Source organism: Elephas maximus, chromosome 1, assembly GCF_024166365.1.
Source record: "Elephas maximus indicus isolate mEleMax1 chromosome 1, mEleMax1 primary haplotype, whole genome shotgun sequence".
Lineage (NCBI taxonomy): Eukaryota > Metazoa > Chordata > Mammalia > Proboscidea > Elephantidae > Elephas > Elephas maximus.
Genome location: NC_064819.1, coordinates 102,888,796 through 102,909,986, shown reverse-complemented (window position 1 = coordinate 102,909,986; position 21,191 = coordinate 102,888,796). Strand labels below are relative to the sequence as shown.

The window sequence follows — 21,191 nt, the reverse complement described above, 5'->3', positions numbered from 1 at the left end:
TGTAATCTTTACACAAGCAGACTGCCACATCTTTCTCCCCCAGAGTGGCTAGTGGGTTTGAACCTCCGACCTTTCAGTTAGCAGCCAAGCACTTAACCACTGTGCCACCAGGGCTACTTAGTAGGTAGCCAGTCAACGTCTATTGAACTGATGCTTTTGGGGGGTGGGTGAGTGGAGGGGGAGGGAAGAGGAGAGGAGGATGTGTGTCTTGTCCCTGGTCTCATCTGATTTCACCAAGGGAGAGAAGGCTTCCTGGGTGGAGCGGGGGGGGGGGGGGGACCCAGGGCTTCCCTATTGCCACAGGCTCCTTTGTCCATCACCCAGTCAGCCCACCTGGGAGGTTCTTGCACTTTTAAGCATTATAGAAGAGGACATGCAGGCCCAGAGCGGGAGAGGGATTCGTACAAGGTCACACAGCACCTCAGGGAGTAGAGGTAAGGCTAGGACCCCAAGTCCCCCAGGATCAGTGAATGGGATGGGATGTTTTGAACTTGGGGGGTGTGGGGTGGGGTGGGATTCAAAGCTACAGAGCCTGGAATGGCCTCCATTAGCATCCCTCCTGAAAAATGCAATCATGTTATGACCGCCAATGTCCTCTGACACCAAAACGGATCAAATGCTCAGCCCCCTTTCAACCAGGAGGAGGAGGAGTCCTGAGGACATGGGCAAAGGGGTCAGAAAAGTTCCTGAACATCGAGGGCAGACCTGCAATGACAGAGTCCCCATATCTGTGGGTAGGGGGATGTGAGCCTCAAGTTTCAGAATTTTTAGAACACAGAGCCAAACAGGCCCACTCGAGAATTTTCCCTCACGAACGTTCTTGTGCATCTTCTTTAGATATGCCTTGGGGCTGTGGTTTTCAAAATTAATTAATTGATTAATTTTTGAACAACTTTAAAGGTTGTAAATATTTCTCATTTGGAGGCTACAGATGCTGAGATGACTACAGGTGTCTCTTGCATATAATTGAGAGCCTTAACTGAAAAGTTGAAAGTTTGAGCCCACCCAGTGGCCCCCCAGGAGAAAGACCTGGCAATCTGTTCCCATAAAGATTCCAGCCTAGAAATCCCCACGGGGCAGTTCTACTGTTTCACATGGTGTCGCTATGAGTCGGAATCACCTGACAGCACCCAAGAACAGCAACATGGAATTTACAACAAAATTTCACTTTTTAAAATCATAAAAATGTACATATATGCTGAAAGTAAAATAACTTTTTGAAAGCACATACTGTTGGCTCTTGTGGTGCCCTGAGAACCAGCTGTATCTGGTTTCCTGGGATTTCCTTCCCTGGGGTCTCAGCTGAGTGGTGACTTATAAGGCACTCTCTTGCTCCCTTCTCCCCGCTAAAGACACTGGGTAGGATTTCTCATGTGCTCATCCCTAGCTGCACTAGAAGCACCAGAGACGGCGCCAGGTTTGTGTCTAGCTCAGCAATATCCTTGGAGTAAGTGTGCTGAGGCCGAAGATGGGGCTGCCCTGAAGGACAGTACTCTTTTGAGGGCAAATGTCAAGTGTATTGTTCTAAACAAACAAACAAAATCAAACAAGGAGTAAAACACAACGGCAACAAAAGCAGTGTCATAGTTTTAGTCACAACTGAGAGGGCATCACAGTTTCCACAAGAGCTAGTCCCGGTCAGTCAGCATCGCCCCCTCTCCCTCTTTTCCATCTTCCTTCTTGGTCCTGGTAAAGGTCTCCTCCTCTGGGCCCCTGAATGCTGCAGCTGCTGTTGCGGGAGGGCCAAGAGATGGGGAGAACTCCCCTTGACCTCAGTTTCTTACAGAAAAAAGCAGGCAGGAAGCAAGGTCACTGGTGGGAACTAGGGCAGAAGGTGTGTCTGGGGTAGGGAGTGGCCAAAGAAGCCAATGGGAATTGGAAGTCTCCAGCTGGTGGTGAGGTAACGAGAGGCTAAGGGCAGCACCATGAAGGCCAGTCTGGCCACTCACACCCGAGGGAGCCTCAACACAGAGGCAGCCTGTCACCCTGCTCTGAGCAGCTCTGTGGACATGAAATCATTCTCATACTGGGGCTCCTTGAGGGCAGGCCGTGTCTCCCTCTCAGAGTGGGGCTCCCTGAGGGCAGGGCTGTGTCTCCCCCTCAGACTGGGGCTCCCTGAGGGCAGGGCTGTGTCTCCCCCTCAGACTGGGGCTCCCTAAGGGCAGAGCTGTATCTCCCCCTCAGACTGGGGATCCCGACGGCAGGGCTGTGTCTTCTCCCTGCACAGCTCAGGGTTGCCGAATACTGTTCACTGATCTCCCCTTAGCTCCCAGCCCCAGCACAAACTACTGTCCCATGTGGTGTTCACGGAAGTCATAACAGTGCCAGTAGTGGGGTGGTCGGGAATACCAAGATGAATGACAAAGCCCTGGGGGAGGGGCTCAAACACTTTGCAGGACAAGCGACATACAGAGAAGGCGGTGGGTGGAAGTGCTCAGGAAGTGGAGGGGCGGGGCTCAGTGCAGACTCCAGAGGCCTAGGGGACTTGGGGACAAAAAGATGCGGCTGGGGTGGAGTGGGCAGTGGGAGCTGGGGGAGAGAGGTGAGCCTAGCAAGGAGGGAGGTGGGCCTTTCAGGAGGGGATACAGCTGGGGCCAAAGTGCTAAGGTGAAAACATCACTGCCCTGGTGCATAGAAGGAAACCATGAAGTATTCGGAGGATTTTTCTGGGGCAGGAAGAGAATGGCAGGAAAGCCCCCGGACAGATTTGAGGCCTTGATCTGCGACAAGGCTGGGTAAGTGAGGCTGGGGGCTGCCCAAAGGGCCAACAGGTCCAGAAGACCCAGTAACACAGTGGGTAAACAGCTCTAACTTAGGGTTCAGATCCAGCCTGGTTCTGACTCCTTCAAGTATTAGGTTTGTGACCTTGTACAAGAGTTTCAAGTTCTTCTGGTCTTAGCTTACGTACCTGCAAAATGGGGATAATAGACCCTACCTCTGCCCCCACAACACATACACACATGACTGTTGTGAAGATAAAATGAAAATATTTAGAACAGTCCTTGACACATGGAAAATGCTCAGTCAGTGGCAGTCGGTCTCACTATTTCTGCTGATTAGCGGGGAGGAGAGGATAGGACAGGGTGAGCTAGCTTCCTGGGGAGTCCTAGCCCCACTCCTTCCTTACTTCAAAGACCAACACACTCCCAGGAGGAGGAAAATAATATATTTTCATGCCCAAGGACCAGTCATTCTTCTTAATTAGTGATATCTTCCAGCAGCAGCTCAGCCAATGGTGGGAAAGGGAAGAGGCTCTGGATCCCTGCCCTTGAGCAGGGAATGGTGAGGAGGCGCAAAGCCCACCCCCACTTCATCTTCCCATAAGCACACCTTGGGTGGTGGGAGGACACAATGGCAGATGCCACCTGCCCTTTACAGGGCAGGACAGCTGGCGGTGGACACAAGGGGTGGGAGGCCTGAAGGGCCAGGGCTGGGGCAGGTTGAATCGGGACTTGCCATACTTCATGGGATCTCTCTGAGGGGGATAAAGGCAAATAGGGACAATGCCTGGATTGGGGGCAACGATAAGGAGGTGTGTTTCTCAGATTCAGGAGTTTGGGAAGGAAGCAGGAAGTGGGAAAGAGGAAGCCAGGAAGAAGTGGTGTGGTCTTCAGAAGAGAGCACTGGACAGAGAGTCACAAGTCCTTGGTTTAAATCCCAGCTCTGTCTGTTAATGCATGACTGATGAGACACACTTTATCTTTGGAAGCCTCAGTTTCCTCTTCTGTAAAATGGGTGTATCATGCATTTCAAAGGGTTACCACACAGATCCAACAAGATAAAATAAGTGGAAACTCCCCAAAACTATCAAGCCCTGAACCAGTAGGCTGCGTTAGAAGGATTAAGAGCAGAAGGAGACGGACATAAATGGAGTGGGAGCTCTCTGAGGAGGTGGGCTTTCCAACACCCTGGGAAGGCACTCCTTCCCTAAAGACTGGATGCTAACCAGAAAAAATTCTCTTATCGTTTTATATCTCAGTGTGAATAAGAGCACTGGATTCTTTGCTTTTTCAGGAAACGTTTTGGCTGAGGGGAATAAAGAAAGAGATCTCTGGGCCACTAAAGTGGGAGAAATGGGGGAGGGCCTCTCAGAAGGAGCAAGACAGCCCCAAAGACAAACTTCCGTGTCCTCCCAATTTGGCCTAGGCTTTCAGATTCCCCAGATCTCCTCCTAAGACCCCTGGCCGCCTTCCACTCTGCCACGTCCCAGAGCCCAAACCAGGCCTTCCTTTACTGCTAGGCCCCATGCCCTGGGGAGCAGGGATGGGGGGTTGGGGGGTGGGGAGGGGAGCTACCAGGCTCCTGGCTCTGACCCATTGCTTTTTCTTAAGGGCCTTAGCTACCTGAGCACAAGGGCTGCACACACATTCTCACATGCATAAGAACCCTCACATGGACACACCATCACACACATGATCGCACAAGCTGTCAAGCACATTCTGAGATGCTGAGACACTGACACAGAGTCTCTCTCACACACAAACACACAGACTGTCAGGCACACACCACAGGCTGAGATATTGTCCCCAACACACACACACAGAAACTCCTTGACTGACATACTCAACCCACAGTCAGCACATGTATGCAGAGGAACAGCCCCACAGACACTCTGTCACAAGCACACCATGTCTGTGACATATGCTGGCAGACACCCATTCATATACCATGATGTCACACACACACACATAGGAGCCATCCCTTACACAGTGTCACACACAGGGTCACAAACATGTATGCTCTCAGACACACAGTTACATGCTGAGGTGTTGTTCTGTACACAGGAACTCTCACACGGGCCGACTGTCACACACAGGGTCATGTACAACTACACAGAGAAACAGGGTCTCATACAGCCCACACCCCTCTCTTCTAGGTCTGTCTTCTCTCTTTCTATTCTTCTCAGTCTCTCTGTCTCTCTCACACACACAATCTGCCCAGGGGTAGGCTACAGCTAAAGAAGGGCTTGTTCTTCCTCAGTGCAAGGCCTTCAAGGACAGGAAGTGGTTTCTTGGTTGACCCTGCCCTGGCCCCCATCCTGGCTCCATGTCCGGGAGGGAGCCCGGTTCAGAACAAAGTCCACACTAACCATTGCACAGCCTGGGCTCCATCCACCACACACTAGCATGCAGAAGCATGGGACCTCTGACAGCCCACTGCACATCCTATTTCTGCAGCCCTGAAGAACATTTCCAGGTTTCTGAGGACAAATCTGGGCAGAGAGGGTGGAGCATTGAGGGGCTGCGCAAGTTGGGAGGCACTCAAGTGACTAAAGGTGCCGTTTCACAGTGCCAGCATTTCAGTCTTCTCCACAACTCTCTGTGACAGAGCTTGTGATCCCTATTTACAGATGAGGAAACTGAGGCTAAGGGTGGTCAAGTGTCCCACCCAAGATTACCAGCTAATAGCAGAGCTGATACATGAGCCCAACTGTGACTGGTTCTAACTTGAGTGTCAGAGGTTTGCCTGTCTCCTCCGTAGGTCCACTTCCTCACAGGGGTGTTGGGGAGGTAGGAAACAGGGTGGGGAAGTAGCTCTTCTCAGCCACAATGGAGTGGCTGAGGTCACACTCTTTAGAGGCCATCTTCCTGCCCCCAGGGAAGCTGCTTCCAGTCTTGCCAGACCTCACAGTGAGCAGCTCACTCTCAGTCCCTCCTAATCCACCTGAATATAAGGGTATTATGCCAAGACCCTAGCCCTGCACCCCTTTCTCCTCCTGCTCCTAAATTGCTGCACCACCTTGTATAAGGAACCCTTTTTCTGAGATTTTGTCCTCCCATCAGTGATGTGGAAGGAGTAACCCTAGTCCTGCCGGCTTCATGGACAAAAAATAAAATGTAAAAGTCACTACTTTTTAAAAAACCTTATATGCATGCATGAGGTTTTGTAATAATTACTGCTGCCAAACCTCAAACGTGCCTGCTGCTCAGGTCTCTCGCGGTGGCCAGAAATGCTCATTGCCTCCCAACATGCGCAGCCCCTCAATGCTCCGCCCTCTCTGCCCAGATACTGTCCCCGCATTCCCTCCTCTGTCACCCTAGTCCTTCCTGTTATGCCCTGATATTCTAAGCTTCTGTCCTAAGCCCAGGGCTGAGGAATGAGGGGGGTCAGAAGAAAGGAGAGGCTCAAGGAGCCTGAAACCTCCGGAAAAAAGAACTTTGGGAAGAACTGACAGGCTGCCTGCAGAATGCTTCCTCTTCCCTTAATCCAAACCAGATCTGCAGACTTGGCCTGCAGCAGTATGGGACCAGGAAGCAGGGCACCCCCCCCGCCCCCGCACCCCCAACCCCTTCCTGTCCCAACCTATAAAAACAAAACAAAAAGGAGGTAAAGGTGAGAAAGAATGTGGTAATGGCTCTGCAGTCCTGGCCCCCAAAAAATCCCAACCACACAAGCTTCCAGTGGAAAGCCAAGGTTGGAAGGTGGGGAGAGAAGGTGCCAGGGGAGGGAGGGTGTCTGTTGGGACTAGGATGGGGGAAAAGATGGGAGAGAATGAGTCTGCACAAGAATTTGGGGGACTGAAAGTGTGTTGGCACCCTGGCTGAGAGGGACATCTGTCCACATGTGCATTTTTGGCCAGGGGTAGAGTCCGCCTTCATCAAGACCAAGGCAATGGCCCACCATCCTGCCTCCCATCTGTTCTGGGACAAATTTCAAGGCCTATTACAGGTCCACTTCCCAAAGATCTCAATTCTTCAGGTCTGGGGGAGGCAGGAAGGAGCCCTGGTGGTGCAGTGGTAAAAGTGCTTAGCTGCAAACCAAAAGGTTGGTGGTTTGAACCCATCAGCAGCTCCCCAGAAGAAAGATGTGGCAGTCTGCTTCCGTAAAGATTTACAGCCTTAGAAACCCTGTGGGGCAGTTATACTTGGTCCTATAGGGTCATTGTGCATCAGAATTGACTTCACCGCAATGGGTAACAGGGGGAGGCACGAGGAGGTGACGGAAGGAGACAGTTCCTTGCAACGGAATAGGCCACCCAAGCCTGTACCTCCCCTCTGCTCCAGCATCTCACAGCATCTTTGGACAAGCTCCCTCCCCAGACACAGGCTGACCCTGTGCTGCCTCTAGCCCAGGAGTCTAGAAAGGCAGGAGAAGGGGTGCACCTGTGGCCTGCTCTCTGATGGCATGGCAATGAGGCCAAGGTGCCTGTGAGCCCCCAGTATGCCCTCCAGTGTGTGCTGCCAACTAGGGAAAGTGGGGGGCCCGCCAGGTGTGTGACAAGAGCCTGGATGCTTCTGGAAGAGTGCAGAGCCTCCCGCGTGTTTGCTGCAGGGGTTGTGGGGGGGGCGGTGATGACGAGATGCAAGTCCCATCTGGGAGGTCACAGGGAAGGACAACAAGCTGCCACCGTAAGGTCCCCGGGGCTATGAGTCAAAGGCTGTGCTGGGGGGCTGGTGAAGGGGACCAGTGCACTGTCTCTACCCACGCGCCCTCTCTACTGCCCAGAGCTTTCTCTGAGTCTCTGACCGCAGGGCAGGGGTGGGGGTGGGAGGCACTGCGGAGGAGGCCCAGGGCATACAGGAGGGGCGTCTCAGGTGCAGGGGTCCAGCGCTGGGCTGTGCCAGAGCCGCCGGCACCGGTTTACGAAGAGGAAGGCGGAGTTGGGAAAGTGGTTTGGGGAGGACGAAGACCTGCCACAGAAGTCAGCGCCGGCGACCGCGGGCAGCTGGTGCCTGAGAGGGGGGCCCGGGAGGCGAGGAGTGGGCGCCTCACCCGGGCTGGGGGAGTCGTCCTCGGTCCAAGCCCCTCACCTCGGCCTCTCAGTCCACGTATCCGACTCTCCAGCCCCTTCCCACCACCCCCACCCCAGAGGCTTTTGGCTCCCTCCGCCTGCGGTCGCGGAGTTTCGCTCAAGTCCTGGCCGCCCCTGCCAGGACACTGCGCCTGCAGCCCGCAGCGCCACCTCCCTCTCCCCTGTCCCCCCCAGGGTCCGCAGGGCTCACCTGGGGGCGGGGGCCGGCCCTGCCCACCGCCCCGAGCAGCAGAAGTGCGAGGCGGAGCGGGCCGGGGGTGCCGGCCATGGCGGGGCGCTCAGGACTGGGCCATCGGTGCCACCTGCGGAACCGCGCGCGGCGACTGATCCCGTGCGGGCGGGCGGCGGGAGCAGGGGGAGGAGCCGGCGCGGGGCCGCCCCGCCCGCGGGAGGGGCCGGGCGGGGTCTCCCGGCTGCCTCCCGCCCCGCCCGGCCTGGCCCCTTGGCCACCCCTGCCGCTCCCCAAGGCCGGTCCCGGGCCAGCAAGGTGTCCCGGCACTGCGCTCCGGACGTGCGCCGCTCGGGTTTATAAAGCGCTGGAGCCGGGCCGCCAGCTCTGAGCGCGGGCGGTGCGCTTCGCCGGGTTTCGGCCACAAGGCTAGCCCGTATCCGCATCCGCACCCGCACCGGCCCCCCCCCGGACCTCCTCCCAGTCTGCCCTAACCTCAGGGTATCTCAGAGGAGCAGATGGGACTTGTCCAAGGTCACACAACCCGTTGGACCCCTCTAGGAAAGTTATTTCCAGAGCTTCGTGTGACGAATGACCCACCCAGTGGGGTTACCTTCGTCTCAACGATGCGCCCCCCACCCCCCCCCCCCCGCTTCTCCCAGGCTCTGTCACAGCCAAGGAGGAAAGATAGGGAGGCAACAACAAATGGATCAATGGAGCCTGGAGGTGGGGAGGGTCGAGAACTTCCCCTTCAACTGGGAACTTTCGGAATTGCAGGAGGAGGATGAAGGAGGCCTTTCTCTAAGCCTCTCCCACATCCCACCCCTTGCAGCTCCCACGCACCCAGCTCTGAACCACCAGACTCTTACAGCCCTTGTGTCTTATAACTGCGTCTTCTAACCTGAGTGGCTGTTCTCTGTGCCTCCTGTGTCTTTGTCTCCCTGCTTTATGGGGGCTTTGCATTTTACCCGCCTTCCTTTCTACACCCACCCTCACAGTGCAGGACAGAGTAGGTGCTCGGGCCACTCTCAAGTTCTTCTTATCGCTGGGCTTATTGGGAGGGAGTTCTAAGAAGGCACTGAGTTTGCTAATGCCCTTGAAAAGTGGAGGTGGTAAAAGGGGATCCCCCCTGCAAAGAACACAGTTCCAATAGGGTAGCAGGCGCACTCAGCCCCGGACCTGCCATGGGTATGTCTGGAACAGTCCCAGGGAAAGGGAGTCTATGAGAGTAGCTGCCCCTCAGGGAGAAAACAGAACATCTCAAAGCCCTGAGGGAGGCTGGACCTGTTTGAGACCAGTGAGGGAGACAGCCAATGAGAGAAGCCACAGGCTTCCTTTTTGTGAGAAGGATCCTTCACCTCTCCAGGGAGCTCCACCCCCATTGCCTGGGTGTCATGTATTCCCTCCCCTACCCAGAAGTTAGTGTGACAGTCACCTTCAGTGTACCACTTGGAATGAGGTTGTTCAGCTTCGACTGACAAAACCAAACCAAACCAAACACCCAAATGTGTAACCAAGTGCTCTCCTATAAAGCAAGCCCAGAGACTCAGCCTAGGATTGGAGTGGCCACTCATTGATCATCAGGGTCCACGGCTTTTCTAGCTGGTTGCCCTGCCCTTCTCTTGGTCCAAGGCTTCCACCTAATGACCCAGAGTGACTGCTCCAGTCCCAGTCATTACATCTAAGTTCCAGCCAGCAGGAAGGAAGAAAGAGGAGGTGCCTGAAAGTGGCAGCCACCAATTCCACTTCCACCGGTAAGAACTTGGTCCCATGGGCATTCCTAGCTGCAAAGGAGGCTGGGAAATGTATACTTTATTCCAGGCAGCCTGAGCAAGGTTAAATGTTGGGACTTTCATTACTGTTGTTGTTGTTGTTAGTTGCCATCAAGTCAATTCTGACTTATGGCGACCTCATGTGTGTAGAGCAGAACTGCTCCACAGGGTTTTCAAGGCTGTGATCTTTCAGAAGCAGATTGCCAGGCCTGTCTTCTGAGGTGCCTCTGGGTAGGTTTGAATCGCCAAACTTTTGGCTGGTAATTGAGTGCTTAACTGTTTGCGCCACCCAGGGACTCCTTTTATTACGCTGGAAGAAGGCACAAATGTGGATTTTGGGAAACAACTTACAGGCTCTGCTATACCAGGGCTGGGGTGGGCAGAGAAGAGAGGATTCCAGAGAGCAAACGAAGAGAAGGGGCTGGAGAAGGTATTCAGAGCTGGGGCCTTTACCACTGAATTTATCAACCTCCAAATTACATTTATTCAATAATATTCATTGAACACCTGCCATGTGCCAGACACTGAGCTAGGTCCTGGGGATATAGGGTGATGCAGTCCCTGCCCCCATGGGAATTACAGTCTCATGCAAGAGAGAGGCATTAAACACATAATTTAATTATGTGAGCCAGTTATATTACAACTGTGGTAAGCATGGGTGGAGCAGATGCTGTTGAAGTCCCAACCCTTAGCACTCACTATTTCTCTCTGCCTGGGGGCTTTCTCTGACTCAGAGGAGCTTGCTTGGGTTCAGCCAATGCTGGGCATGCCTGATGTTCTGGGAAATAACACCCCTATGAGCAGCTCTCAACCAACGAAGGACAGGAGTTGATAAATATCCTAGGTCCTCCTCCCTTGGATTGGACAACTCAGAGGTGGGTACCAAGTGGTGTCCCAGAGGTCCTGACTGCAACTGAGCTCAGTTGCCCATAGTGGTAATCTGCTCAATGACGCACCCAGTGTTGGCTTCCTTCCCTTTCCTGGCTCACTTTCCCGGCTCACTTTCCCACCAGTAGGGGACTAGTCCTTCTGGGGTCACCTCCCAAATAAAAATAAACCACTTATCCTTAAATATTTGTCTTTTTTTAGGAAAGCCCAGCCAAAGACAGTGGGCATATGAAAGGATCCAAGGACTGAGGGGCTGGACCTCTGAGCCTAGAAGCATCTACTCAACTTTCCCATATATACGTGTGTATACATATATGTATATGTATGTATGTATATGTACATATATATGTATAATTTATGCAGTTTTGTTGTTTTTGATAACATACACAGCAGAACATACACCAACAGTTTGTACCTGTACAATTCGGTGACATTGATTACATTCTTCAAGTTGTACAGCCATATTCACCTTCCTTTTCTGAGTTGTTCCTCCCCTGCTGACATAAACTCACTGCCCTATAAGGTTCCTATCTAGTCTTTCAAGTTGCTATTGTCAATTTGATCTCATATAGATAGATCTTAAAAGAGTGTAATGCTCAAGGCAGAGATTCTTTACTAGTTAAGCTAAACTACTGTTTCATTTTAAGAAGACTTCAGGGGATATTTTCGATTTAAAGTTTAAAGATTATCTCAGGGCAATAGTTTCAGGGGTTCATCCAGTCTCCATGGCTCCAGAATATCTGGATTCCATGAGAATTTCAAATTCTGTTCTGCATTCCCCCCCCCCTTTTGATCAGGATTCTTCTATAGAATCTTTGATCAAAACATTAAGTAATGGTAGCTGGGCACCATCCAGTTCTTCTGGTGTCATGGCAGAGGAAGCAGTTGTTCACGGAGGCAGTTAGCTACACATTCCATTTCCTTCTCCTATTCCTGACTCTCCTTCTTCCTCTGTTGCTCCAGCAATTTTCTTTTTAATACCTGGGTGTCCAAATGCCTCTGCATTTTCTCTGACTCTACTTTCATCTCAGCACACACTACCATAGATTATATCCGTCTTCTTCCCTGGGTAGTGCAAACAGTTAACGTGTTCGGCTGCTAACTGAAGGCACCCGGTGCAGTGCTTGGCACATAGTAGGTGCTCCGTTCTTAGTGACTCTTGTTTAAAATAACAAATAGAATAAATTGAAGCACATACTGTCACTGTTGTGTCACTGTTGCTCACTGTCCTAGTTATAGCATCCCTCGTTAGATTGTGAGCTCCTTGAGGGAAGGGCTGTTTCCTTGCTCATCTTTGGATATCCAGCATCAGCACAGACCATGGCACGTAGTGTGGTTGTTGTTAGCTACCAGCGAGTCAGCCCATGCATAATGGAACAAAGTGCTGCCCAGGCCTGAGCCACCCTTATGATCAGCTGCAGAGTGGACTGCTGTGATCCATAGGGATTTTTAGACGTAGATCACCAAGCCTTTCTTCCTAGTCTTTCTTAGTCTGGAAGCCCTGCTGAAACCTGTTTGGCATCACAGCAACACAGGAGCCACCATGGACAGATGGGTGGTGGCTATACATGAGGCGCATAGCAGGGGCTCAGTGAATGTTTGCTGCAACTGAAACGTTATCAATCCAAGTGTTTGGTGAAGTGTCTGGCTCATCGTAGGTGCTCACAAACTTACTGGAAGAAGAATGGGTTATGAGAGAGGACAGAGCATATACTTGGGAGTACACTCACCTCCTTTCCCCACACTTACCAGGGCCTTTCGCTCAGGGCCCCTGGAGCAGAGCAGAGGATGAACTCCCTAAGAACAGAGGTCTGAATGGGATGGAATACCAGCTGCTAACCCACTCACAATAACCGTGAAAATGACAACCAGAGCTACCACTTCCTGGGCCCCCACTGTGAACCAGGTGCTCCTGGTTGCTTAGTGTGCACTGATCTCATCAAGTCCTTCCAATAAAGGCAAGTATTATGCTCATTTTATGGACGAGGAGACTGAGGTTCAGGGAGGTAAAGGACATAGCTCATGGAGCAGAGCTGGCATTCATTCCAGGTTCACCTGCCCCCAGAGCTGGTGCTGAAGCTCCCGAGGAGCCGCTGAGTCTGTGGCACCACAGAGGGCGCAGGCACCAGCTCTGCCAGCCTGACCGGACAGCGCCTCCCTGTGGCTCCTTCCACCTCAGGGCTAGAGCGCTGGGTTCCTGCTCCTTACACCCACGCCCAGAGACTCTCCTGTGGGCCTAGGGTGTGGCACCATGGGTTTCCACTAAGAAGATATGGGTTTTAGATTGTCTTCAGAAATGGGTCTGGGAGTACTTGATGTGTCCATCTGAGGAAAAGAAGCTGCAAGGCCCTGTCCCAGTAGGGATGGCCTGCAGAATCCTCCTCTGTCCCTTAGTAGGAAGACTGGTTAGTGGGCAAAACAGAAACTTTCACTTGGGGGCAGTGAGTGGTAGGACGATGGAAGAGAGGGAAGGGAATAGGCTTGGGGTCCCTGGATGGTGCATACGCTTACTGTGCTCGGCTGCTGACCAAAAGGTTGGTGGTTTGAGTCCAACTAGGCTTGAGTCTCAGAAGAAAGGCCTGGTGATCTACTTCCCCAAAATCAACGACTGAAAACCCTACAGAGCACAGTTCTACTCTGATACACAGGGGGCCAATGGCAACAGACAGGGATAGGAGTTAGGGAGAGGGAAGAGGGGGATAGACAGAGGGATGTTAGGGAAGACAGGGGCCCCTCCCCTCACACAGTTCAGGTTTCTCTCTAAGCTCCATGTCCCTAAACCCGAAACTGTTGCCACTGAAACATCGATTCCCACTCATAGCAACCCTATAGGACAGAGTAGAACTGCCTCATAGGGTTTCCAAGGAGTGGCTGGTGGATTCAAACTGCTGACCTTTTGGTTGGCAGCCGAGCTGTTAGCCACTGCGCCACCAGGGCTCCACCATATCCCTAAGAAACCCCCAAATATCAAGACCACATCCCTCTTCTAAGAGACTAGATGAGGAAAAAGCCAACATCTTTAAGCCTCACATAAACACGCAAGCACACACATACATACACACAGATCTTAGATTCTGACAGTCTTGGGTTCAAATCCAGCTCAATCGCTCACTGTAAGTCCTTGGAAAAATTACTTAATATTCCTGAGCCTCGGTCCCTTAATCTGTAAAATGGGAGTTAACAGTATGGGCCAACATTTATTGAGCACTTGCCATGAGCCAGACACTGTTCCAGATGTTTTCAGTGTGTTATTTCATTTAACACTCACTGTTGCCCTCACACCAGCTAGTGTCAGATAAAAGTCTGAAGATCTGCTGCTAGAAAAAGGCCCTAGGCTCAGGAATCCATCATCCTCCAGAAGCCAGGAAAACCTGGCTGCCAGCAACTCCTAGGAGTGACTACTATGTCCTCTGGGGGCAAGGGCTCCACCCCCACTGCCTCCTGCTTCTCCCCTTGGGCCCTGCCCTTCACCCTCTTACCTAGAACTTCCAAGAGCAACCCTGAGCTGTGAAAGCAATCCTTTTTATCCCTATTCTAAATGAGGACCCTGAAGCACAGAGCAGTTAAGTAACTAGCCCAAGAGGGCATCATTAGAGAGCCTGGATGAGAACCCACACAGTCCCCAGACTCCACAACCCATGTTTATCAACCTGTGGAATTGTTTGACGATTAGAAACAGTGCTTACCCCAGAACCCGGCACAAATAAGTCCTCGTAAATGGCAGCATTAGCACCACTGTTGCTCCCCACAGCCCTCCATCTTTTCCGCTGTCTAGGCACACCAGCTGTGCAGGGGCTCCGCAAGGCAGCAGGTATGGCTGCCAATGCCCAGGGGCTCTGGCTCAGTACACCCCTCCTGGCCCAGGCGGCTACAGCCTGATCCCCCAGGTCTGGGGAGGGAGGCCTGTCAGCCCAAAGAGTCCCTTTCTCCTGTACAGTACCACTGTGGCTGCCCTGTCTTCCCTAATCCAGGCACTGGGTCCTGTCCAGCTCCAGGCCAGTCAGCTGGGGAGGATTTATAGCCTCTTGAACTACAGTGATTATTGCTCTCTTGGGCAGATGCAGCATGCAGTATTTCCAAAGTGTCACAGCATCGTTTTCATAACTGACTCCTTTCCTGAGAAAAGTCAGTGGGATCACTCCCATTTTACCAGTACAGCTGCCATCAAGTTGCTACTGACGCAAGGTGACCTCGTATGTGTCAGAAAACCCTATGTTCTGTAGGGTTTTCGATGGCTGATTTTTCCAAAGCAGGTCACCAGACCCTTCTGAGGCACCTCGGGTTGGACAGGAACTACCAACCTTTTGGTTAGCAGCTGAGTATATTAACTGTTTGCACCACTCAGGGACTCCACTTCCATCTTACAGGAAGGGAAATTGAGTCCCACAAGTGTCAGTTGATTTGCTCAAGATCACTTAGCAGCCTCTGGACAACGGAAGAGGGAAAAAAAAATCGGGGGGGAGGACAGTAATGTCCTCTTTCATCTCCACATGAGAACTATGCTTAGAAATGATCTCCATCTCCCCTGGGAGGGATTAGTGTCAGGAATGGGGAGAAAATGAGAGAAAGCCCAGGGGAGGGAGGGAGTCCTGGGGAGAGAAGATTGGTCAGAGCTGCAGAGCCAGGAAGTATATCATCGGTAAGGATGGCAGGTGTTGTCCTCAAGACCATCTATTCTCTTCCTTTCAACAAGAATGAGATGTCATGGGGTTGGATGGATGTTCCCCCAACCTGGGCACACAGTGAGACTACATTTCTCTGTCTCCCTAGAAGTTAAGTGCTGCAAATGGAGTGTGGAGGAAATTGATATGCACCACCTCCAGGCTTGGCCCATAAAATCTCCCACACAGTCCTCTGCACTCCTTCTCTGCTGACGGGAATCAAAACCCCAGGGCCTCAGGGGATGGTGGAACTACAGGACAGAACGAGCCTGGGTCCCTGAGTGACTGTGGGAAGCACGGTTTCCTGCTGATCTGCATTGGATTGTAGTATGTTAAGCCCCTGAGATTTGGGGGCTGCTTGTCACTGCAGTGGGCCTTCCCTGACAAACATAGTTGACCCATGCCCCTGAGCCTGTCTAGGGGTGTATTACTTTCTTAGAGCTGCTGTAACAGAAATACCACAAATGGGTGGCTTTAAAGAATAGAAATTTATTTTCTCACAGTGTAGCAGGCTAGAAGTCTGAATTCAGGGTACCATCTCTAGGGGAAGGCTCTTTGTTGGCTCTGGGAAAAAAAGGTCCTTGTCTCTGCTTCTGTAGCTCCCATGTTCCTTGGTTCCTTGGCAATCTTCATGTGGCATCTATCTTCCCACTGTTTGTGCTTCCTTGTCTCTCCGTTTATGTTGCTCCTTATAACTCAGAATTGATTAGGTTTAAAACATACTCTACACTGATAGGGCCTCATTAACATAACAGAAAACTCTATTCCCAAAGCGGTTATATCCACAGGTATAGGGGTTCCGATTTCAACACATATTTTGAGGGGAAACAACTCAATCTATGACAAGGGAGGAAGGCTAATTAGTCCAAGCAGGAGGCTGTGAAGGTTCCCTTTTTGTAGCTACAACTAAGTGAATGGACTCCTCACTCTGGGCCCATATTTTCCTCCCCTGCTCTGCTCCCCTTCGTCAGGGAATCACAGCATCCGAAAGGGGATTCTGGGTCTGTGTGGCTGTGGCTCATGGGTCTGGGAGCAGACCCAGGTGTTCTTGTCCATCTGGCCCCTCTCTGACCCCATCCTCAGCTGTCCCCATGTGTCTGCCTTTCTTTCTGGGGAGAGGGCTGGAAGTTGGGGAAGAAGAGGTCCAACACTTTTCCTTCACAGAATTAAAGCTCTTGTGGCAAAAGAAGAAATGTGCCAAATTTCACAGGTTCAGATATCAAACAAAAAAGATGTTTCACATGGGCCTTCTCACTGTAGCCTTTCAACACCTTCACCATGGCTAAGAAACCCACTGTGACTGAAATAAGAAAGAAAGCCAACGTCAACTTGAGTCTAAAATAAGAGCTTTCCTCACACTAACACACCAGCCAGTCGACCAACAAGCCACCTTCTCCTTAGAAACTCTCCCAACCCTTCCCCCATCACAGCATCCCTCAGGCCAGTGGTTGTGGGCCTCACAAGACAGAGGGGCCAGCAAGACTCTTCCTCTCTGGAAGTTCTCGTGGAAAAGAATGGCACAGGAGCCAGAAGTAGGGGATTTCAGGAACCAGGATCACCTCCAGGACTGAGGTAAAAAAAAAAAAAGTTTACCGTAAAGCCTCGTTAAAGCCTTCCAAGGGCAGGAAGGATGAGCACTTGGGGCAGAAAGGTCCCTGGCTACAGACCCAACCCTCCTCTCCAAGCCTCCTGGATCTCACCCTCACTGACCACACTCAGGCATAAAAGGAACCGATAATCCCCTCACTCCCCTCTCCTGAATTAAACAAAGACAATGCATAAACTCTAAAAGTTTCTATGCCAACTTTTCTCGGCAAATGGCAGGTACCACCATGCCTTGGTTCTCTGAGTGTGGGCTCAGGGGTCACCTCCAGCCACCTTGGACCTCGTGTGTCACATCTGGGATCCAGCTTGCAGTGGCTACAGCCAAGGATTAACCTGCAGATGTCTCTTACAGCTGTGTAGAATGACAGCCCAGAAGTTTCCATTTACATCTCTGGCCATTTTTCTCAGTTCAGAATGACTTGTGACATGGTAACTCTTCAGAATGTGGTTGGGTAAAGCTTGGAGTCTCCCTCCGTTGTTTTGGTCTGACCTCCAGGCCTGACCTAAGGTGGCTTTGCCCAAGAGGTATCATTTTCCCAAGAATCAGTGCCCCTTAATCCTTCCCCTTGCAAGGCCAGCTCACTTCCTTCCCTGTTGTGAAACTCCTTGTCCCCAAAGCACTCAACGATGCTCCAGTTTCTGGCTCATTTGCCAAACCGCATGGCAAACAAAGCTGATGAACTTACCCAGCACCTAATGACGCCGATGTCCAATCTCTCACCATCCAGGTGCTCTCACGGGGGACTCCTCAGGGGAGTGGCTCACAGAATTCCAACCATGGCAGTTTTGTGATATGAAAATGCACAAATAATTCTCCAAGAAAACACCTAATGGTGCATGATGCAGCTGTAGCAGGAAGAGCTGGAGGCTCCGGGGGATCCTGGAATGGAAGGTCATGGCCGAGGCGGTGGTCAACCGAGGCCCTGGAGCTCATGGAGGCAAATTAAGGACGAAGAGTGGGTTTGTATCACCAAGCCAGGCTGCTGGGTCAAGGGGATGAAGATCAGGACCCCGGAGGGGATCTGTATCTCTTCTCTGCCCATCAAAGAGTTTGAGGACATTGGCTTTTTCCTGAGGACACTTCTCAAGGATGAGGTTTTCAAAAGCATGCTCATGCAAAAGCAGACCTAGGCTGGCCAGTGGACTGGGTTCACGGTGGTTGTTGCCATTGAGTACTATAATGGTCACATCGGTCTGGATGTCAAGTGCCCCAGATCCTCCCAAAGAAAAGTAAACTCTGTGTGCTTTGCATTTCCATCTTACTTCATCTTTAGGGCTACGGTCACTTTCTCATTCACACTGTGGTTATTCATGTGCATAGTTCACGTTCTCTGCTACATCTTGAGCTGAGGACAGAGGCCATGCCTCAGTCGTTCTTGCATCCCTCTTAAGGGTTAGCACAGAGCTTGTTTAGTACAAGGAGCATGTGACACCATCATATTTGGATTGCAAAGAATTGCAAAGGACCTCAAGAGGTAATCAATATCTTTGGGGCCTAGAGGCAGAAGATGAGGGGCCAGGCTCCAGGGAGCAGGACTATAAACATCTTTTGACAGAAAAGCCTAACTTCAAAGCCTAGCAATTTTAGATTATATTTGCATTGGAGGCTTTTAAAGTAGCAGAACTTTAGATTTATGTCTTCACGAACAGATGTAGAAGGGAAAATCAATTCCTCATAGGATTGGCTTATTTGTTTTTTATCACAGTGCTAAATATTATGCACCAAGTGACAAATTAATACATAAATTGACCTAGAGACATAGACACCAACCCCTATTGATGAGAATGGAGGAGCTGCCCAAGCTCTTCACAGCCGGATGTGACAGATACATGGGCATTCATGTGTCAGTCAAGTTGGAATTTCCCAAAAAGAGCTAGAGGTGAAGAGAATCCTAATGGGGTGTTAAGAAAGCCCAGACTTTTCCCCAGAAGAGGGAAGGTGCTCGCACATCTAATACCCATTCCAGGGCAATCAGAAGGATGTCATGAGAAAGACTTGGTGGCACCCAAGTCCCTTCCTACCTGTGCCCTCTGCTTCCCCCAGGGAGCACCTCCCTCCTCCAGGATGAGGGGAGAGGCGTGCAGAAACAGAGACTGGAAACCCTGCTGGCACAAACAATTAAGCACTCAATTACCAGCAGAAATTACCACCCAGAGGCACCTCTGAGGGCAGGCCTGGCAATTTGCTTCTGAAAACCCTACAAGCAGTTCTACTCCACACACCAACGGACAGGGTTGCTAAAAGTCCGAATTGACTCGACGGCAACTAACAACAAGAAAATGCGAAATGGCAAAAAGAAACATCAATGAAGAATTCATGAAAGAAACATCACAAGCTGATCCTTAGGGCAGTGCCCTCTGGGGCTGGGGGGCCTGCCAGCCCTGAGTGACCACCTGCTTGGCCCTGGCATGGTTCCCGCGGTGAGTAATGTGAACAAGCGGGGCATGAGCCCAGCCTTCCTCTTTGGGTGTCTGTCCCTGTTTTCTGCCCCAGGTGCTTGCAGAGCTGAGCGGGCAGGGGCAGGGCCAGACAAGGAAATTCATCTCTGCTCAACCCTTGGGCCAGCTGTCCCACAGCCCAGTGTCCCAGGGGCAGGGGAGGAACCTGAGGGGAAGGTGGGACCTGGGATCACACCAGGGAACTGCCCCTGCCGACTGCTGAGCGGAGGAGTACTGGCTCGGGCTTTTGTACAAAGCAGACCAGGCAGAAAAGAGCAAGTCCATTCTCTTAAAAAAAAAAAAAAAAAAAAACCCATAAGCATGGAAACCCATGCCGTTGAGCAGATTCCAAATCATAGTGACCCTACAGGACAGAGTAGAACTGCACCACAAGGTTTCCAAGGCTGTAAATCTTTACAGAAGCAAACTGCCATATCTTTCTCCCATGGAGCAGCTGGTGGTTTCTAACTGCTGACCCTTTGGTTAGCAGCCTAGTGCTTAACCACCGTGCCACCAGGGATCCTATAAAAATGGAAAAAAACTAAAAGTGACTGCTTTCCCCAGGAGAGGGGATGACACATAGACAGACAAAGCCTCTGACGTGGTCTAGCTAAATGGAAAGCAGCTAGTTCTTAGCTATGGAGAGAGACAGTGTGAAACACTAGAGTATTTTCTATTTGTCTGGCAACCTCTCTTTCAGGTTCTCATCACAATGGGACACCGGATGTCCCTTAAGGGGACAACAGAGGAAGAACAATAGAAAGGGGAGGATTTGCACAATCAGGAAGGAATACACAGAAACCACAAATGACACATGGGTGCCCTTATCCCCTTAGATACAGGCAGAAATCACCATCATATGTCTGAGGAAGCTGGAGTTCCAATGACAATAATATCCATGAATTTGTCAGCTGGGAGACAAGAAAAGAGCCTCAACATTCATAAACACCATCTTGAGGAAGCTGTGAAGGTGCCAGGAAATTAAGGCTCAAGCATCAGATATCTGCACCAGGTCAAATGAGGATTTTGCCTGGAAATAAAGGGGAGGTACTTTAATTAATCAGTCACATCCTGGTAGGAGTAAGAGGCGAGAGAGGGGCAGAGACCTGCCAACACAACACATATGCGAAGCGAAGAGGAATTTCCAAGCTCCCCGAAGATACCTGTTCAATTAAAACTGTTTAGAAAGAAACAACTGTGGCATTGTCACCCTGCCACATCCCCTATTCCCAAGAAGGGTGATCTTGCAAGCCCTGGAGGGGTGGAAGCTGCGAGTTCCTTCTTCCCTGGCTCCTTTTCTGGAGAATGGACTGGGTTAGAGCAATCTTCTGTAAACCAACAGCTTTTAAAAGGAATGGGCATTGATTCAGGGTAGGCTGAGAACATCTCATTTCTCGAGCATTACTCCAAAGTATTTATATTCATCTCAGAAGGCTGTATGTAAATCAAGACGCCCAGATTCAAAGAATATGGTTCCCTTCTGCAGTCAAAGCCAGATGCTGGATATAAGAGCAATGGAGTTGACTAACTTCTTTCCATTAGCTCAGGGTACAAATGTAATTTTTCTGAGGCAAAATCCAGGTATAAAAAAGGTATAGCCTTCAAAAATTTTTAGGGACTTTGTGGCTCAGGGAAGAACAGCAATTAAGAAAGGAGGCTTTCAGATTTCAGTTGTCTTTGTGTTTTTGGGGTCTTTTCACCCTGCTCAGTCTGGTTGCTCCCTCTTTCTGGGACCCCTTCTTTCCTTGCTGCTCAGAAGCAACGAGGAATCAATCGCCCTTCCCTCAGCTCTCTTTCCCACCACTTCAAGCAATCAGGAAAGCGACCCAATTCAGGAATATGGGGTCTGTTGATTTCAGAAATACTCACGCAGAAATTGTTAAGGTGTTCTGAGGGGACTATAA

The 21,191-nt window shown here is 51.1% G+C and overlaps 1 protein-coding gene across 1 annotated transcript in view; it reads right to left on the bottom strand.

Annotated features, from left to right (window-relative positions):
* Positions 1–8,037, bottom strand: part of GLP1R (glucagon like peptide 1 receptor) — a 42,516-nt gene extending 34,479 nt beyond the window's left edge. Inside the window, exon 1 of the mRNA XM_049875215.1 lies at positions 7,944–8,037. Within this exon, the coding sequence (XP_049731172.1) occupies positions 7,944–8,021 (78 nt within the window). The 5' untranslated portion in view covers positions 8,022–8,037. The remainder of the gene's footprint in view (positions 1–7,943) is intronic.
* Between the last annotated feature and the right edge of the window lie 13,154 nt (positions 8,038–21,191).